We start from the raw sequence: 17,295 nt of genomic DNA on the forward strand, positions 1-17,295 counted from the left end.
CCCTGTTCTGCCTGTGCAGCCTGGAGGGAAGACATGGCTGTGTGGCACGATCTGCCCGGCCCGGGGGTCAGTCCAAACCTGGAACCAGTCCCGAGGGCCGACATAATGCCGTGCCCTTGGCTGCCCACCCCGTGTGAGCAGCACCACGGGCCACAGGAGAGCCCTGAGCAGCCGAAGCAAAACAGTGTGCGGGGCCTCGCAGGCAGGTGAGCACAAACGGGCCTCAGCGGGGGGAGCAAGGCCAGCACTGCCGGCCATCTGCCCTGGCAGGATGGCAGTGCCCTGGGCTCTAAGCCCCCATCCCCCTAAATCCATAATAAAAATAATCCCGCATTTGCCTGATCTGCCCCAGTTCCAGAAGCGTCTCCTGATGTGTCATCGTGTTGATGCATGACAGCAGTCCAGGGAGGCACAGCTGACCCCATTTCACAGAATTGCACCAGGGAGGGTTTGGGAGCCCAAGGGGGCAGGGGACACCCCATCCTGCCTTCTAGGTGAGGATACCTGACCTTTCATAGGCCCCCAGCCCAGAGCTCCTGCCAAGAGCCTGGTCCAGGCCTTTGCGAGGATCATGACTGGGAAGCTGGGCACTGCTGGTCCCTGCGGCTGCCGTTGCTGCCTGGGGGCCCCCCACCCAGGATGCAGCCTGGCACCTGCGTCACTCAGTAGCCCCAGGGGCACAGTTCCCCTGAGAGCAGGACAGCAGGGCCTACCACACACACCCAGAGCATCACGGCTGAGGGGAACTGGATGTGGTCCCAGCCCCAACGGCACCTTCTGCCCTGAGGGGCAGAAGGCAGAGGGCCTGTCTGCTTGGGCCCCATCGCGGGCCGGGTGAGGAGCCTGACAGAGAGGTGATGGGCCCCCTCCCTCCTCGGAGCCCCCAAAGCCACTCAGCCTGGGCTTGGGCACCCCCGAGCCAGACACCGCCTCCTGAGGCAGGACACTGCCAGGGCACCCCTGGGCCCACGAAGAGCAAGTCTGGCTGTCTCTGGCTTAGGGTAAACTGAAGCATGGACATACCTCCCCGCCCTCAGGGCAGCTACCCAGTCTACCCGCTGCTGGCCGGGGCATGGGGCACAGGCCCAGATGCCCTCAAGGGGACAGGCTCACTCCTGTGGGTGGCTCAGCTCCAGGGGAGGGCTGCCCACAGACCCTTCGGTTGGCACTGCTGAGACCTCAGAGGGGTACAGTGTCCTGGCCCTGTTACCCATACCTAGTCTATGATTCAGCCCATCAGGGGCACAGAGGGCTGGGGCACAATCTAATGGCTGTAGGTCTTTGGTGGCAGCACCACACGGCAGCCCAGGAGCCCACCCAGCCCTGTGGGAGACCACTGTCCAGGCCCAGAGCTGACCCACGTTGCCTACCCCTGCCTCTCCCACCCCCAAGGGCTGGCAGACCATGTAGGGTCAGGCGCAGTCCCTGGAGGAGGAGGGGAGGCAATGGGGGCGGTGCCAGAGCCTGGCCCCCAGGTGGCAGGAGTGGGCGGGGCACCTGCCTGGGCTCTGCCCGCTTATGTGCCCGCTCACTCATTCACTTGGTCTTCGCTGTCACTCACCATCACTTGGTCCTTGTCACTTGGCCCTTGCTGGCACCGTCCAAGGTAGGTCTGATCAATTGGCCCCCTGTGCAGAGCAGGAAACCGAGGCCGGGAGGGATTCTGGGACTCGCCCAGATCCCACCGGGCTGACCTGGACCATCCTAACCCCCAGATGCCCCTGCCTGTTGGTCTTATGGCCGAGGGCAGCTGCCCTGTGTGTCCCAGCAGGCCCGACCCCACCAGTGGGAGAACCCCCTCGGTCTTCGGGAGGGCGGGGCGGGGGCGGGGGCGGAGCGGCCGAAGGGGAGGGGAGCCGCGTCCTGCGCCGTGCGCGCCGCCCGCAGTGCCCGCCGAGCGCCGAGCGCCGTGGCCGGGGGCGTCGCGGGGCGCGCGGGACGGGCAGCCGGCTCCGGCGGCGCTGCGCGCAGGTAGGGCAGGCAGGGCAGGCGGCGGGGGCGGCGGGCAGGGCCGCCGCCCCCGCCCCCGCCGCGGAGAGCCCCCAACCACGTGGCTGTCCCGGCCAGGGGTGGGGATGCTGAACTTGGGGTCTCCGGGAGGGGAGCACCTGCATGCCCCCCATTGGCTGCCCACCCCCTCCAAGAGGCAGACTCCCCTCCACCGGGGCTCTTACCCCTGGCTCCTGACTCACCCTCCCCCGACGACTCCTAGTGCGGCTGTTCTGTCCCCAACCGACCAGGACTGACCCCCCCACCCCCACCCCCACCAGAGATCTTCCGGCCAGGAGTCCCCTCCACAGGCTGACGCAGGCAGGGCCGCGCTCCTGTCAACCCCTGCCCACCCTCCCAAGGTCCAGAAAGCCAATCTCCTGGCTCTAAGCCTCACTGATGGGAGCAGGGCCTAGGGCCCAGTGAGGGACTCCCTGGGCCCCTGGAGTGGGCTGAGGTGGGGGAGGAGGCAGGAAGCAACCTGCTCTGCCAGGCTGGTGCACAGCAGAAACTGGGCCAGATGGCTTGTGGAGGGTGCTGGGGGCAGCCCTGGGCCCAAAGAGGCTGCAGCCCCTCCCCAGTCCCAGACCTGCTGTGCAGCCTGGGACCCCAAGGTCCTCAGCACCTCCTCCCTGCAGCCTCTAGGCAGAGATGCAAATTGCAGCCAAATCCTCCTGGCTCTGGGATTAACTTCCTCTGGGTAGGCTTCCCCATGCAAAGCATTAGAAAGGAACTGGAAGGAAGCCAAGCAGGGCCCCACCTCTTACATGATGATGGTCTGGGTCACCCACTCTGCAACCAGGGTGGCAAGTGGGCCTGGGAGTCGGGAGGGCGGGCTTCTGAGAACCCACTTGTGCCGTGTGCCTGGCCCTGCTGTCATCACAACATTGCCCCTTTCCGTCCCACGCAGAGAGAGACCAGGCCGTGGTAAGGCTTTGGGGGGTGGGAGGTAAGGGTGTGGAACTGAGTAAAAACTTTTCCCTGCGGCTAATTAGCCCCATGGGGGAGGGGCAGGCACATGGGGCCTCATTTGTGGGGCTTCAGCTCCAGGCCCTACACCCTGTGGACTGTGTGGGTGCCTATGTGGACCTTGGGAAACCGGTGGTGAGGCCCTGGGGACCTCCCAAGCCGCAGACTGGGTGTCACTGTACAAGGGTGGGCCTCCCTCCTTCCTTTGGGAGGGGGTGCCCTCAACCATTGGGTAGGGCACATCTGGGGGTGACCGCCGGCTGGCGGGCCCCCTGGCTGTTGCTTCCTCTCGCGCCCTCCAGCCCCAGGCTGGCCACTTCCGAAGCTCCCGACGCCATGGAGGAGTGGGATGTGCCTCAGATGAAAAAAGAGGTAGAAAGCCTCAAGTACCAGCTGGCTTTCAAGAGGGAGATGTCGTCCAAGACCATCCCTGAGTAAGTCCCCAGGACCCCACGGAGCCCCGCCCACCCAGGGCTGCCGGCTCCCATCTGCATCTCATTTCCCTGCCCCGAGCGTTTTGCATGAGCCAGAACCACACCTCCACAGCCAGCCCTCGCCTGCCCTCGGGCACCGGCCTGCTCACCTCCCTCTCTCCACCCTGCCGCACACAGGCTCCTCAAGTGGATCGAGGATGGGATCCCCAAGGACCCGTTCCTGAACCCCGACCTGATGAAGAACAACCCGTGGGTGGAGAAGGGCAAGTGCGCCATCCTGTGAAGCACCCCCGCCCCGACTCTTGCCTCTTTGTAGGGAGAACACCTCGCTAAAGGCGTGGCTTTTATAAAGACTCTTTGATGACATCCGTGCTTTTGTACGTTTTCTGATGGAGAAAAAGCAACAGCACAGCATCAAGCCTGGGCCCTGGGGCCTCTGGTGGGGGGGTTCCAGGGCACCCAGCACGGGTCGAGGTGTCCCGCACAGCCCCAGGGTATCCAGCGTAGATCCTGGGGCGTCCGGTGAGGGGTCCAGGGCACCCAGCACGGTCGAGGTGTCGGGCGCAGGCCCGCTACAGCAGGTCCCGGATGTACAAGCTGCGCCGCACGGCATTGGAGACGCCCTCCTTGAAGCGAAACCAGACGTCACTCCTGCCCACCGCTGTGCCTATGCGCCACTCGGTCGCATCTGTGTCCGGGGCCACATCTCCTGTGGAGGACGTGTGGTTGCCACTCTGCCTTGCTCCGGTCCCTCCCTCCCTCCCCTCCCTCCCGCCCGCCCGCCACACACCTGCATTCAGGGCTGGCGCTCTCTTGATGACCACGCGACCAAAGAAGTCTCTCTCGGGCTGAAGGAGGCAGGTTGGTCAGGGTCTCAGACTCCCTGCCGTGCGCAGAGGGCCCGGCGGCTGCGGGAGCAGACGCCCACCTCCCCTCCCAGCCTCCCTTCCCTTCAGCCCCTCAGAACCCGCATAGTGGCAGGAGGACACCGTAACCAGATCCCAACTGAGCCAAGTGGAACGCCCTATGCTGAGCAGCAGGGAACTACTGGCAGGCCCCCAGGGCTGAGCACCAGCCCCATCCCTACCCGCCTGCCCCCCACCCCCACCCCCACCCCCTGCACCTGTTCCTCCAAGGCCGCTTTCTTCAGGATGCGCTCCAGCCGCTGCTCCTCGTGGCTTCGTGAGGCGGGTGGCTGCATCCCTTTCTCCCCAGCAACCCCCTGGGGACCCTCCTCTGCCTGCAAAAACAGGTGGCGAAGGCTGACTGCGCAGGGCCACTCCAGGGACAAGGTCCCTTCCAACAGCCCTGCCCTCCTAGGCCTGGCTCTGGCCCGAAGCCCGGGCAGGCTTACCTGGCGGCTGTCCCCAGCCCGGGCCAAGGCCTCTGCCCGCCGCATCTTCTCCATTTCAATCTCGTGGGCGATGAGCTGCTTGGCCTGGTAGGTGAGGGGCTTGCGGGCCGGCAGCTCAGGAAAGCGGCAGACCTCCTCCACGTTCCTGCTCTCAGAGTTGGCACAGAGAGGTACCTGGTCAGCAGAGACAGGCAGGGGCCACCTGCCACACCAGCCCCAGACGCCAGAATGGAAGAGCTGCAGGGTGGGCCCGGTCCTGGCAACACGATGCCTGAGCCCCACAGCAAGAGAAGATTACCTGCCCCAAGCCTCAGCTTCCCCGACTACACGTGGGCACAAGAAGGGAACCCCTCCAGGGCCACAGGATGAAGAAATGAGACAAGGCAAGGCCTGGTCTCAAGTCTGGGGCTGAGTGCCTGGAACTGTCACCACTACTGCTTCCCTGTGACTGTGACAGAGGGAGACGTGTGGCTGGTGCCTCGCTGGGTAGCAGGGCCCCGGGGACTATCTCGGGATGGGGAAGCCGAGCCCTGGGGAGCTCAAGGGCCCTCTGCGGGACACTGAGGCAGCATGAGCCTCCGCAGTAAACCTCAGACCCCAGCGCTGTGCCTGACCTGGAACACCACACCTCACGATCACATCTGGGCAAAGGCTAAGCGGGAACCGAGCCCCTGCCGCTACCCCACAGACGGCAACGCCGACACACGCGTCGCCGAGACCACGCTTTCAGATTCCCGGCCCAGAGACCACCACGGCACTTGGAGCCCAGCGTCCTGCCCCTGGCACCCCCGCCCCAGGTGCCGCACAGACTCACGGCTCTAGCCTGTAGACATAGTGCCCGTCGGGCATGCGCTCCTGGCGGTAGGTTAGGCTGTAGGCAAGCATGGTTCCCACAAGGCCGGCCAGCTGCTGTTTCTCACGAGTGCTGTACAGCTGTGTGCTCACCTGTGGACAGGGGGCAGGGGCAAGGGCACAGACGCTGAGCACGGCCAGGGGCCCGCCCCTATGGGCAGTCGCAACCCCGCCCTGGCTGAGGCACTCACAGGGCGCAGCTTGGGCGCAAGGATGTCCAGAAGCAGGCAGAGGACATCCAGGACGAGGGCCTGAGGTGCAGCCCGGCTGCGGGTAGCGGGCGTCAGGCCCGACACCAGCGTCTGGATGAGGTTCTGTGTCTTGCTTGTCCGGTTCTGGGCCTGGGGCAGAGAGGGAACGGGGCCTGGGTAACCCGGCGTCTCTGGGCCGGCCCCGAGCCCCGGGCTGGGTGCAGGGGCACACCTCCTGCTGGCTGCTGGGGAAGGCGATCCTCGGCACGTGGCTGGAGGCGAAGAGCAGGTGGAAGGCTGCCGGCAGGAAGGGCGGGTAGCGCAGCAACCGGAAGCTCTGGCCGTGGTGGGCGGCCCGGCTCAGCAGGTCGTCAAAGGCCAGCCAGTCGAGCGCCGCGCACACGGCACCCAGGCTGGAGTCCCGAAGCCGCAGGCGCAGGAAGTTGTCAAACAGGCCCTGGGGGTGAGCGGGTGGGTGGGCCCCGAACCCCTCCAGCCGCGGCCCCCAGTCCGCCATGTAAGCACCACCCAACGGGAACCTCCACCTCCCACCGCCCTGCCAAATGCAGGGCCTCGGGACATCTGCAAACACCAGCAAGGGCCCGCCCCAAGACCCCAAAGACAGAGCCAAGAAGGCCCAGCCTGCCGCCCCGGTGTTCTGACCAAATCCCTGACAGACGCACAAAAGAACCTGACCTCCCTAAAGGAAGTTCCATCGGTGAGAATCAAGGGCACAGAAGAAGCCCCACTCTCGTTCCTTGCGAGAGTCGTCTCCTTGGGCTACGGCACGACCCCTCCCCATAACGGTTTCCAGATTTACGGATCACCCAACAATCCAAAGCTGCTTAGTCAGGGAGGCAGCTTAGGCCGGGCTTCCCGGGGGCGGGGGGGCACCTGTGCCACCCGCCCAAACCGGAACTCCACTCTGCCCGCTCCGCCCCACCCAGATGGATCCCGACCAGCAAATGGAGTGACCCCACTGCGCACCCGGCCCACCTCCCCACCCTGCCAGCCCACATGGGGCGTCCCCTCCTGGCCTCAGCTAGTCCCTCCACCCAGGCCTCTGTCCGTTTGCTGTCATCTCTGAGAGATCTCCCCGATGCCCATGTCCACCACCCCTCGCACCTATCCTGTTTCCCTGACACCATCTGAAGTGTCTCCCACCCGCTGTCTGGGGACAGACACACAGCCGGGTACTGACCCACTGGGAGCCCCCAAAAACGTCCCAAGAGCATCATTACCTGGACCACCTTCTCATGCTCGCCTGCAGATGCAGCCACGTGCAGGATGTGGTAGAACCGCTGGGAAGCCGTGGTCAAAGGCACCTCGGCAGGACGGGGCCCTAGACCTGTGGGCCCATCGCCAAGCAGGAGCGTGTGCGGGATCAGGGCCAGGTTGTGGCCCCAGCGTTGCCTGCAGAGGGGTGCTGAAGCTGGAACGGAGCCCCGCCTCTTTATCGCTCTCAGTGGCACCTTGCCACCCACAGCGGCCTGAGGGTCTGCTCTACTGGTCCTTAACGGGATGGCAGGGAGGCCAAGTGCCCCCAGGGCCTGGGCAGCATTCGGTCTCTGCTGGAGGCAGGGCTGGCCGGCCCGCTTACCTCTGGGCCCGGGGCAGCTGGAAGACCTCCTGCCACACGGAGAAGAGCCCCTTGCGCTGGTCCTTGAGACCCACGCGAGTGGTCTGCACGACCTGCACGCTCAGCTGCCGCCGGCCCCGCCCGTGCAGGAACTGGACACAGGGTGTGCGGGGCAGTGAGAGGCGGCTGAGCCCTGCCTCCCCCGGCCGCAGCCCCTGCCCCACCTGCCCACCTGCCCACCTGCAGGGTGTTGATGCAGGCGCGGATGTCGTTGTCTGTCTTCTCACAGAGAGCCGCCAGCGCACCCGGGTCGGCCTGCATGCCCCGCCGCAGGGAGATCTGCAGGGAGGCGGGAGGGTGGGCGCTCTCTCCCCCAGAAACCCACCCCAAGGCCACCTCCTCCCGAGAACACAGGTGAATGCAGGGGAACGAGAGCTACAGACTCAGGAGCCCGGCCTCGCTCTGTGCTCGAACCATCTACTGCCATTGGGCAAACTGGTCCAGTCACCCCCATGCCCAGGGGTCAGCTAGGGGATGGGGCCTGGATGCGAGAGGGGACCAGGACAGGCGCGGCGTCCCCCCACCCCATAGCTGGCCACATGGCCACCCAGTTGCGTATTCCCCACCACAGCCCTCACCCACCTCTTGTAGCCGCTGCACGAGCCTGGAAGACAGTGTGGGCGGAAAGTGGAGAAGAAAGGCCTGCTGCCTCAGCTGCCGCAAGGAGGGCACAAACCTGTAGGGGGCAGACACGGGCACACACCCGCCCCCAAGGGCAAAGGCAGGGCGGGGCGGGGGCACCCTCCCAGGGGCCCTCTGCTCTCCCTCACTCACTGGTCATTGCAAATGCAGATGACGGGCCTCATCAGGAGTCCCCCCTCAGCCCGGCGTCGCCGTCCCCCACTTGTGGGAACAGCCGGACCCCCAGACTCTGCTTCTTGCGGGCCCTTGCGATCCAGGATGCTCAGAAGAACGTTGACGGCGGCCTGGGGTATGGGCGGAGGACACGGTGAGCCCTAGCCCGTCGCCGGCCCACCTGCCCACCCACTGGGGCGCCCAGGAGGCCCACCACAGGGGCCCCGTCGATCTCATCGATGACCAGACAGTTGGGTTTCCCGCCAGCACCCAGCACCGACTCCATCTGCGTGGCCGCCTCGATGCACGTGCGGAAGGCCTCAGGGCTGCGGTCGTCACTGGAACCAGTGAGGCCAGAGGTGGGGCCGTCAGGGGAGCGGTCGGGGTCCCTGGCAGCACAGGCTCCCAGGACTGGGCCACCAGGCCTACAGCTAGAGGCTACCCCGCGACAGGACCACCCCGCGTCCCAGCGAGCCCTGACAAAGCACGAACTCCACCGCCCAAGACCCCGGGACCAAGCCCCACCTCTGGCCCACCACGGTTTCGGGGGAGTCAGAACAGGCGGAAGGCCTGGCACGTACCTCGCATTCAACTCCACCACGCAGTAACCAGCTTGCCGCGCAATCACGTGAGCCAGGGTGGTCTTGCCCAGCCCCGGGGGGCCACACAGCAGCGCCACCTGCGGCCGAGACAGGCCGGGTGAAGACAGGCTACCACCCATACCACCGCGGAACCCCTGCCCCGCCCTCAAGGCTGAAACTCCTGTCCCGTGAGGCTTGCTCCTAAGGGATGTGCCCCAAGCCCACTGGGGCGAGCACACAAGCACGGACCACACTCAGCGCGCTTGGGTTCCCGCCTGCCGCTTCAGAGTCAGAGACAGCGCTGCCCGAGACCAGCAGTGAGGAGATCTGACAGAGACGCAGATGCTGCTAGTGCAACTGACCCCCGGCAACCACCCGCTGTCGCCGTGAGCGTCCTGGAAAGGTACGCGGTCCTCCGAAAAGCAAACTTTGCCCGAGTCTTTAAAGCACACTCAAATTCCAACTCGTGTCACTGACGTTCCGCGCCAACACCCTGGCGTTAGGACGCCCTCAGCCATGGAGACAGAGGCCCCCAGAGGCTGCCAGGGCGCTGGCCACCCGGAGAGCACAGCCCCCAGGCTCAGAGATGTGTGTGGCACGGCCAGGCGGGGCTCACCTTCTGCCGGGGCCGCCGGCTCGGGTCCAGGTCAGCCTCTAGCATGTCCTCCAGCACCTGCTCGTGGCTTTTCCACTTGCTGGAGGTCGTGGCCTCCTTGCCACCGCGGGCCAGCTCTAGACCGGGTCTGGGCCTCCTAGCAGGCCTCTCTCGGCCGAACACCACCAGGTCCCACAGCTTCAGCCACTTGAGGAGGCAGCGGTTAGTGAACTGCGGGACGGGAAGTGTGGCCTGGAGGGACCGCCAGCACCAAGGACTCCCCGTGCCCGCCCTTCACGTCAGCCTGCTGTCCCAAGCCCCGAAAGACACACGGGAATGTGGAAGCTAAGAAACAGGTCACCCTGCCGGTGAGTGACAGAGCAAGGCTCGCACCAGGACCTCCGTCCCTACCACCCTAACTCCCTCAGGAGTGGGGGGAAGGAAACAGGCTGCAGGCACGGGGAGCCCTGGACCCCCAGCCCAGGTCGCAGGTGACTTCCAGAATGCCAGCCCCATGCTGGCCTCAGCTTCCCCACATACAGCTCCAGAGCGCAAATCCAAACCCTCTCCACCCTCCCAAGGTCCTTCAAGCTGACAAGAACAACCTTGGGGCAACAAAAAAAATCAGTCACGCTCGAACGGGAACAAGAGAACGAGGTCTCACGTCATCGCTAAGAAGCTCCGTGTAGCACCGCGGTGCGAACTCATCCACCCAGAGGCAGTGCTGGGAGTCGTCTTGGCTGTCAGCCAGCTCTTCCTCAGGGGCCCCCGAAGTCTGGACCTCCTCTCCCACCTCCTCAGAGCTGAGGCTGGAGAACATCATGCCCTGAGCTTCCGGGCGAGTAGAGGGACTGCACACCCCCCACCGACTACAGGCTGGAGATCAGCAGTCCAAGAACCGGTAAGGGTCCCAGGGCTGGAAGGGCCCACCGTGTCACCTGCGAAGCGTGTCTGAGAGCTGACGGGCCTCCTCAAGCAGTTGCTGCCTCCGCTGTGCAAACAGCAGAGACGGGATCAGCATGTCTCCAGCACGCAGTCACCCCAGAGCTACCCTTCTCCCGACAAATCCCACCTCACTGTCGACCTGCTCCTTCAGGGACGCAAAGGACACACCCAACAGGTCCAGCTGGCCACGACCTCGCCACCAGATATCAAGGAAAGGGTTCTGCGGGGAAACGAGGACACCATTTGTCATCTCTCAGAACACAACCACCCACAGACCCTCTCTCGTCAGCGCTCAAGGACCCGGGTGGCATTTTCTAGTAACAGCCCGAAGCAAGGACAAACCGCCTCTCCAAACAAAAATTCCAAAGAGAAATGCATTGGGATGGAGGTCGTTCTAAAGAAAAAAGGTAAAGGTTAAAACATCTGAGAAAGGGAAAAGAGACCCCACAGGAAGGGGACAGTGAAACAGGCCCTCACAAGTGGATGACTGCAGGTCACGTGAACTTCCTGAGAGGTCCCCAGGGTCTGAGGGTTGATATGATGTCTAGGACCCTTTCCTGGACAGCACCGAGCCCGCCAACCCTTCAGGAAGGCTGTTGCCAGCCTCTCACCCCCACTTGTGGCCACACAACACTCACCTGCACCCCTGTGCCCACGGGGTCACCCCGCAGCACCAGAAAAGCCCGGCAGCCACCAGTGGAGGTCACACTGACATAGTCCTCCAGGACAGGGGGCCGCCTCAGGACAGGATTTCGAGCTGCTCGAGAGGCCTGAAGGGGACCCACGTCAGCACCAGCATCCAAGGGCCTAGGAAGGGACAGATGCTGACCTGGGGACACTCACCTCCTGTGACCATGGCAGGAGAAACTCAGATCCACTCTTGACTATACATCCCTCCCACACACACTCAGCCCCAAGCCTCCCAAAACCTGGGACCCTCCCAAAATCCGTGGGGCATCTGTGCCCCAAGCCACACACCCTTTGCCCCACAGTTCAGGGGGGATCTCTGGACTCGGTGGGGGGGTGATGTCCCCAGGAGGCGAGTCAGGAAGGGGCGGCTCTTCCATTTGCTCAGGTCTGAAGTTCAGCTTCTTCACGACTTCGAGCCTGAGCCGTTTGACCCTGGGGGCTGGGGAGAAAGTCCAAAGTTTCAGAAGCTCTTGCCAAGCCTCACACCCCACCCGTATGCCTTGGGGCTCTGAGGACATACTGGGGGGCAAGGCCCCGTCCCTGGGGTCATGATCGGCCAGCTGCCTCTTCCTGGCACTGCCTTTGTGGTTCCCTGGAGGTCCGCCTGGAGAGCAATGAGTGGCAGCGTCCCCTCCAGCAACGGCCTCCTCCTCGAATGTCAGCCGGGACCGACACACTGCGGGCCAGGGACCCCTGGAGGGCGACGGGGCGGCTGTCCCTGCCGGGAGAGAAGGTTGACAGCAGCGGCGCCAGGTCAGCCTGTACAGGCAACAGCTCCCGCGGCCTGGGGCGCTGGAGGGCCCTTCTCGCTCCGATACGCCCCCGCCCGAGCTCGCTCCAGCCTCCGGGTCCCCGCCGCCTCCCCTCCTCCGACCAGCCCTCCAGGACTAGGGGGACGAGGCCGAGGCGGGGCCCATGCCCACCTTCCAGCTCGGCCAGCACCTCGAGCTCGGCCGCAAACTGGCTGTAGAAGTCGTCCTGGCCGCCCCCCAGCTCGCGCTCGGGGTCTCCCATGGCGCCCGCTCCCGCTGCACCAACCCGCCGCTCCGAACCTCCCGCGCGGCGGCCGGTGCTGCGCGCCGTTCCCGCCCCTCGCGTCCCGGCGCCGCCAATCAATGGCCGGCGTGCCCGGCGGCTCTCGCCATTGGCCACCGGGAGGAGCGGGGCGGAGGCGGGGCTGCGCGCGCAGGCCGGGCGGGGCCGAGCCAGCGCCGTGGCCTCGGGCGCTCACCATTGGCCGGCACGCCCGCCTGTCTGCGACGAGGGCGGGGAGAGCGCCGGGCTGAGCAGACGCGCCGGAGTCGAAGCGGAGGTCTCGGGCGCTCACCATTGGCCCGCACGGCCGCCCGTCCGGGGCGTGCGCGGGGCGTGGGCGGGGCGTGGGCAGGGCTGCGCGCTCCGGTAGGTCCCGTGAGGAGCGGCTGCGGGGTCGCTGGGCCGCCAGGTGCGGGGACGTAGTGCTGGAGCCGGCGCCCGGCAGCTGCCTCGCGGGCCGGAGCGGCACGGCTAAGCTGCAGGTCGGTCCGAAGTAGGGGCGGGGCAGGCTGCGGGAAGGGCTCCCAGAACCCGTAGGCCGGTGCCCATCAGACGCGGGGGTCGGGGGCTGCCGGGGAGGATTGTATCTGCTTCGGGGCGGGGGCGGGGGGTGAGGGCGGAGATGGCCGCCCTCGCTGGGCGCCACGGCCGCCGGGGGGGGTGGGGGGTGGCCGGCAGCTCCTCTCTTGGCCCCTCCCCTCTCGGCAAGCGGCTCCTGTCGCGCGTTGGAGGACTGCCCCGGAGGGGTCCGCGGGGGTGGGCTGAGGCGCGAGACTGCTTCTTCCGGGCTCTGCGTTTGGGTCGGACAACCCCACAGTCAGAGCTGAGAAGTGAGAGTAGAAAGGGATCTAGTGCGTGCGGACGCCGCGTCAGTAGCTTCGCGCCGGGGACCCTGGGGAACAGGGACGTACACGCCAATTGCGCAGGACGCTGACGTGCGCTGTACTTCCCGTGGACCCCCGTGCGTTGCAGGCCCCAGCATGGAAGCAGGCCCAGTAGAGAGCCTGTCGGTGGTGTACCAGAGCCAGGATTTCCTGGTGGTGAACAAGCACTGGGACCTGCGCATCGACAGTAGGATGTGGCGTGAGACCCCCACCCTCCAGAAGCAGCTGCGCCTCCGCTTCCCCGAGTTAGCGGACCCTGACACCTACTATGGGTTCAGGTGTGCAGAGGCCAGGCACTGGTGGCCCCCAGCGGCCTCTGCGGGAGGGAAGTGGCCACCCCCAGTCTAGCCACCCCTGATCCGCTGCCCCATGCCAGGTTCTGCCACCAGTTGGACTTCTCCACCAGCGGGGCCCTCTGTGTGGCCTTGAACAAGGCTGCAGCGGGCAGCGCTTACAAGTGCTTCAAGGAGCGCCGTGTCACCAAGGCTTACTTGGCTCTGGTAAGGCCTGACCAGTCTCCGAGGCAGGGGGTTCCCCAGAAGTGGTGGGTGGCCCCGAGAGCAGCTCGTGACCCTCTGCCTGGCAGGTACGGGGACACGTCCAGGAGAGCCGGATGACCATCAACTATGCCATCGGCAGGAACAGCACAGAGGGTCGGGCTCACACCATGTGCATCGAGGGTACACAGGGTACGCAGGCCAGGGGAGTGGGGTCTGTCAGGGGGACATCCCTGGGGACCAGTGGGAGGGGGAGGGTCATCCAGTGAGAAGCCTGAGCGGGCAGGGCCCGTGGTGAGCTGGGCTGGAGTGGATCGGACCCTAGGCTGGTCCAGCCAACCTTCACGCCCTGTCCTCCTCCTCACAGGCTGTGAGAACCCAAAGCCAAGTGTCACCGAGCTGGTGGTCTTGGAACACGGGCTGTACGCGGGCGACCCCGTCTCCAAAGTGCTGTTGCAGCCCCTCACGGGTACGTCTGGGGGCGGGGACCAGGAAGCCGTCCAGGCCCCTTTGCTGTCTGTTAACGATGTCCCTCGCGCCCCTGGCGTGGTCGATGTCTGGCACCCACGTCTCTTTACACAAGGTGCCGCGGTGTCCCTTCTGTTACGCGTGAGATGGAACGGTGGCACAGGGGCAGAGTGGCCTGCCTGGGGCCGTTCCACTATCTCAGCCCCACACGGGGTCTTGCTCCTGGACGTGAGGGCCTCTGGAAGGCCGGCAGGAGTTCTCCAGCGTGCCTGGCCCTGACCCTCCCGGCAGCGACTCTTGGAGTCGACCGCTTGTCTAAATCCCGATGTTCTCGTTTGTACCAGGAAACAGAGAGGGCTGCCATTTTCAGGGGTTTCGTGGGGCTTCCAGACAGCCACGGGACAGGGCTGGGGCGATGTGGGGGGAGGGGAGGGGCACGGGATGCCCTCCCCGCCCTACCTGTTCCCTCGGCACCCCCACAGGCCGGACGCACCAACTGCGCGTGCACTGCAGCGCCCTCAGTCACCCCGTCGTGGGGGACCTGACCTACGGGCAGGCGTCGGGCCGGGAAGACCAGCCCTTCCGCATGATGCTGCACGCGTTTTACCTGCGCATCCCCACCCACACCGAGTGTGTGGAGGCCTGCACGCCAGATCCCTTCGTGCCCACGCTCGATGCCTGCTGGAGCCCCCACACCCTGGTGCGGTCACTGGACCAGCTCGTCCAGGTCCTGAGGGCTGCTCCCGACCCTGAGCCTGCGGAAGGGAGCCCCGGACCTTGCAGCACTCCCACACCCTCCACCAGGCCCCCCGAGACAGAGGCACAGCGGGCGTCGTGCCTGCAGTGGCTGTCAGAGTGGACACTGGAGCCTGACAACTAAGGGCACCACGGTGGGTGGGAGCGCCAGCTGGGACCACTAGGGGTGGGGGCTTCAGGGGAGAACCCTAGGCCCGTCCCAAGTCGGGGGCGTCCCTGTGTGCGGCGCCCCTGCGGACAGGGACGGAATCCCCTGGCTGTGGCAGCTAGACCTGGAGAGGGGCCGCAAGGCCAGCAGGGGGAGCCAGGCCGCCATGATTCTGGAGGATGAGGCCTTCCTCCAAGCCCCCTCTCCCCCAGGGGAAACCAAGGCCTGCCTTCCCGGCTCCAAAGCTTCATCCCTCGCGGCTTGTTTTTGTAAATTTGCCCAAGGTCTCCCTGCAAGAGGCAGAGGCAAGAGCTGAGCCAGCCTCGAGTTGGGTCCCTCCGGGGCCCCCAGCCCGGGCCTCAGAGCACCTGGTCCTCACCGTTCTCAGAGGTCCTGTGTTGGTCAGCCTAGCCGGGCTGGGCCTCCCCTCTTGCAGACCCTGACCCATCCTGCCCGTGATACTGCCTTGTGCCTTTGCTTCTACCAGACTCTGCCCGTGGGCCACCTCCTACCCAGATGGCTTGTGGGGAGGGTCTGAGCCACGCCTCTCGACCCTCTCACAATGCCTAGGCAGCCAGCAGTCCCGGATTTGGGCTTGGGAGTGAGGACGACCAGCCCCCATCCCCGGTAACACAGCCCCATCAGCCTACTTGCAGCTGAGCGTCAGGGACTCAATAAATACTCAGTGACTGACCCCGTGAGCAATCGTGAATCTGTCCGACGTGGGGGACTTGGGGGTCCCGGATCCCTGCCCTCTTCCCTGCATGGGGCAGACCTCTGCCCTAGGCCCCCCAGCAGGACCCAGGATGGACCTCATGGTCCCGGCTGCTGACCTGTCCTCCCCCACCGTGCAGTGAGCACCCCACAGCCCTAGTGTGAGGGCCGGGCTCTGGGTAGAGGACCGAAACTGGGTCAGTCCTGTTCCTGGAGATCCCCATCTCTGGCCAAAAACATGGCAGCATCCATCTGTTCTCACCGGTTCTTCCTAGAGCTGTGGTCTTCACATCCGCCTTAGGGCCCTTCACCGTCTCAGAGGGCCAGCCAGTCTCCAGGGTCGGGGAGAGCAGGAGGCAGGTGTGACCAGCCGCGGGACACTTGTCTGGACGCACTGGCCTGGGGGGGCCCACGGGCTGGTCCTACAGAACCAACAACAGAGAAGTCAGAGGGCTGGGTACACCTCGTAGTCCCCAGGGTAGGAAGGCACGAGGGTAAGGCACACAGGGGTAGGCACCGTCCTGGGGAACGTTCTCCGTGTGTTGCTGCTCCCCGTAAAAGACCTCCTTGGTGCCTTGAATCCCCCCGGGATCCAGAAAGCCACCCACAGGCCAGGTCTGGACCTTGCTTCCTACGGGTAGGCTGGGAGGTTGTCTCCCACCACCCCGTGGGCCTCTAGGCTGAGACTGCAGAGGCCAGACACGGGCGCACCCGGCCTGTCCCCCCCCCCACCCCCCGTGCCCCGGCCGTGGGTGGGCAGGGTTGGATGGTGTGGGGATCGTGCAGGTGCCCCTGGACAAGGGGGCAAAGGAGAGCTTCCTTAGCGAGAGTGGCGGGACAGGCACTGCTGGTGGGGCCAGAGCATGGGCAGGTCCCCACTGGGGAGCTGCGTGTGCTGGTGGGGCCCCCCCTCAGCCATGCGGAAGGGCAGCTGGACTTCAGTGAGGCCTGTCCACACCAGGGGAGGGGGGAGCTGTCTTCAGCCGGTCCCTCTAGCTGTTGGCGCCTTAGGCCCTGGGTCAACAGGCCTGCTTGGCGGTGAGACTGGCTCTCTGGGCACGTGTGGCTCTCCTTGTGCTGATGACAGTAGTTCGGTGGCTGACCCAGCACCATGGGGTTCCAGGCCCCCGTATCCCCTGGGCCCTGCCCCCTCAGCTGGGGATAAGCTTCCACGGCACCTCCCACTCTACCTCAGGGGACCCATCCTGGGCCCCAGAGCGTGTGCACCACAGCTCTTTGCCATTGAGGACACCTGCCTGCTGCCTTCATCCCCTCCCCGCCTCACAGCACGCACACTTACGGACACACACGCTCACGGGGCAGAAAGTGCCGCATGCGTCGCTGAACCCAGGTGGCACACTGGATCCACGTGTGCCTGACGTCCCTGTGGGGAACACATCTATCACTCACATAGTTGTGGCCGCCCCCAGGCACACGCGTGTGCACAAAGACACCAGCACACACGACAGCTGCAGACACGCACGTGTATGAATACACACGTGACTCCCAGGGCACAGACACATTCCCCAGTGGGCAGGGGTGTGCGTTGGGCGGCTGCCAACCGTGAGCTCAGTCTGTCGCTCCGCCGGGGCCGGAGGGCAGGTGTCTGCTGTGCTCAAGGTCCCCCGGGGCGGACACGGCACCGTCACCTGGCACAGCCCTGGTCTCTCCCCTGCACATCTGCCAGGTAGGCACCGCTGCAGGACTGGGTGGCCAGGCAGGCAGGGTGTCAGGCGAGGCATGGAGCCGAGCAGGGACA

General features: G+C 65.6%; 3 protein-coding genes and 1 long non-coding RNA gene across 8 annotated transcripts; 2 read left to right on the forward strand and 2 right to left on the reverse strand.

Annotated features, from left to right (window-relative positions):
• The first annotated feature begins 1,475 nt into the window (after positions 1–1,475).
• Positions 1,476–3,756, forward strand: GNG13 (G protein subunit gamma 13). Of its 2 annotated transcripts, none has more exons than XM_045461514.1 (3): positions 1,476–1,606; positions 3,261–3,392; positions 3,570–3,756. In XM_045461514.1, exons 2-3 carry the CDS (start codon positions 3,295–3,297, stop codon positions 3,673–3,675), a joined length of 204 nt encoding a protein of 67 aa, XP_045317470.1. In that variant the 5' UTR covers positions 1,476–1,606; positions 3,261–3,294; the 3' UTR covers positions 3,676–3,756. The 2 variants fall into 2 exon arrangements, with proteins under 2 accessions (XP_045317470.1, XP_045317471.1); XM_045461515.1 differs by lacking the exon at positions 1,476–1,606 and adding an exon at positions 1,870–1,971.
• On the reverse strand, positions 3,731–12,119 carry CHTF18 (chromosome transmission fidelity factor 18). 3 transcript variants are annotated; one of them, XM_045461512.1, is made up of 22 exons: positions 11,958–12,119; positions 11,555–11,752; positions 11,323–11,473; positions 10,983–11,151; positions 10,472–10,564; positions 10,338–10,390; positions 10,064–10,208; positions 9,421–9,630; positions 8,805–8,902; positions 8,438–8,561; positions 8,203–8,354; positions 8,011–8,104; positions 7,609–7,707; positions 7,390–7,520; positions 7,031–7,202; positions 6,022–6,246; positions 5,790–5,939; positions 5,561–5,691; positions 4,747–4,891; positions 4,516–4,632; positions 4,183–4,240; positions 3,731–4,101 (listed from the first exon to the last, which is right to left on the reverse strand). In XM_045461512.1, exons 1-22 carry the CDS (start codon positions 12,046–12,048, stop codon positions 3,965–3,967), a joined length of 2,943 nt encoding a protein of 980 aa, XP_045317468.1. In that variant the 5' UTR covers positions 12,049–12,119; the 3' UTR covers positions 3,731–3,964. The 3 variants fall into 3 exon arrangements, 2 of the variants coding, with proteins under 2 accessions (XP_045317468.1, XP_045317469.1); XM_045461513.1 differs by having other exon boundaries at positions 11,555–11,638; positions 11,958–12,115; XR_006708337.1 differs by having other exon boundaries at positions 4,043–4,101; positions 4,747–4,920; positions 11,958–12,115.
• A 319-nt stretch (positions 12,120–12,438) lies between these two features.
• RPUSD1 (RNA pseudouridine synthase domain containing 1) lies at positions 12,439–15,516 on the forward strand. Of its 2 annotated transcripts, XM_045461516.1 has the most exons (6): positions 12,439–12,551; positions 13,042–13,231; positions 13,330–13,453; positions 13,540–13,642; positions 13,818–13,919; positions 14,401–15,516. In XM_045461516.1, exons 2-6 carry the CDS (start codon positions 13,050–13,052, stop codon positions 14,796–14,798), a joined length of 909 nt encoding a protein of 302 aa, XP_045317472.1. In that variant the 5' UTR covers positions 12,439–12,551; positions 13,042–13,049; the 3' UTR covers positions 14,799–15,516. The 2 variants fall into 2 exon arrangements, with proteins under 2 accessions (XP_045317472.1, XP_045317473.1); XM_045461517.1 differs by lacking the exon at positions 13,042–13,231 and having other exon boundaries at positions 12,440–12,551.
• A 14-nt stretch (positions 15,517–15,530) lies between these two features.
• Positions 15,531–16,916, reverse strand: LOC123589441. Its single transcript, XR_006708341.1, has 2 exons — positions 16,837–16,916; positions 15,531–15,958 (listed from the first exon to the last, which is right to left on the reverse strand). It is a non-coding gene; the product is annotated as an uncharacterized LOC123589441 (long non-coding RNA).
• Positions 16,917–17,295: the final 379 nt, after the last annotated feature.

This window comes from Leopardus geoffroyi, chromosome E3 (assembly GCF_018350155.1).
Source record: "Leopardus geoffroyi isolate Oge1 chromosome E3, O.geoffroyi_Oge1_pat1.0, whole genome shotgun sequence".
Lineage (NCBI taxonomy): Eukaryota > Metazoa > Chordata > Mammalia > Carnivora > Felidae > Leopardus > Leopardus geoffroyi.

What these genes read in the sequence shown, in the direction of transcription:
- GNG13 (XM_045461514.1), top strand. Translation starts at nt 3,295, where the DNA reads ATGGAGGAGTGGGATGTGCCTCAGATGAAAAAAGAGGTAGAAAGCCTC. An exon ending in TCGTCCAAGACCATCCCTGA is followed by an intron (nt 3,393 to 3,569) that starts GTAAGTCCCCAG and finishes TGCCGCACACAG; the next exon opens with GCTCCTCAAGTGGATCGAGG.
- CHTF18 (XM_045461512.1), bottom strand. Translation starts at nt 12,048, where the DNA reads ATGGGAGACCCCGAGCGCGAGCTGGGGGGCGGCCAGGACGACTTCTAC. An exon ending in CGGAGCTTCTTAGCGATGAC is followed by an intron (nt 9,631 to 10,063) that starts GTGAGACCTCGT and finishes CCCGTCCCGCAG; the next exon opens with TTCACTAACCGCTGCCTCCT. An exon ending in TTGCGCCCAAGCTGCGCCCT is followed by an intron (nt 5,692 to 5,789) that starts GTGAGTGCCTCA and finishes CCCTGTCCACAG; the next exon opens with GTGAGCACACAGCTGTACAG.
- RPUSD1 (XM_045461516.1), top strand. Translation starts at nt 13,050, where the DNA reads ATGGAAGCAGGCCCAGTAGAGAGCCTGTCGGTGGTGTACCAGAGCCAG. An exon ending in CCAAGGCTTACTTGGCTCTG is followed by an intron (nt 13,454 to 13,539) that starts GTAAGGCCTGAC and finishes TCTGCCTGGCAG; the next exon opens with GTACGGGGACACGTCCAGGA. An exon ending in GTGCATCGAGGGTACACAGG is followed by an intron (nt 13,643 to 13,817) that starts GTACGCAGGCCA and finishes TCCTCCTCACAG; the next exon opens with GCTGTGAGAACCCAAAGCCA.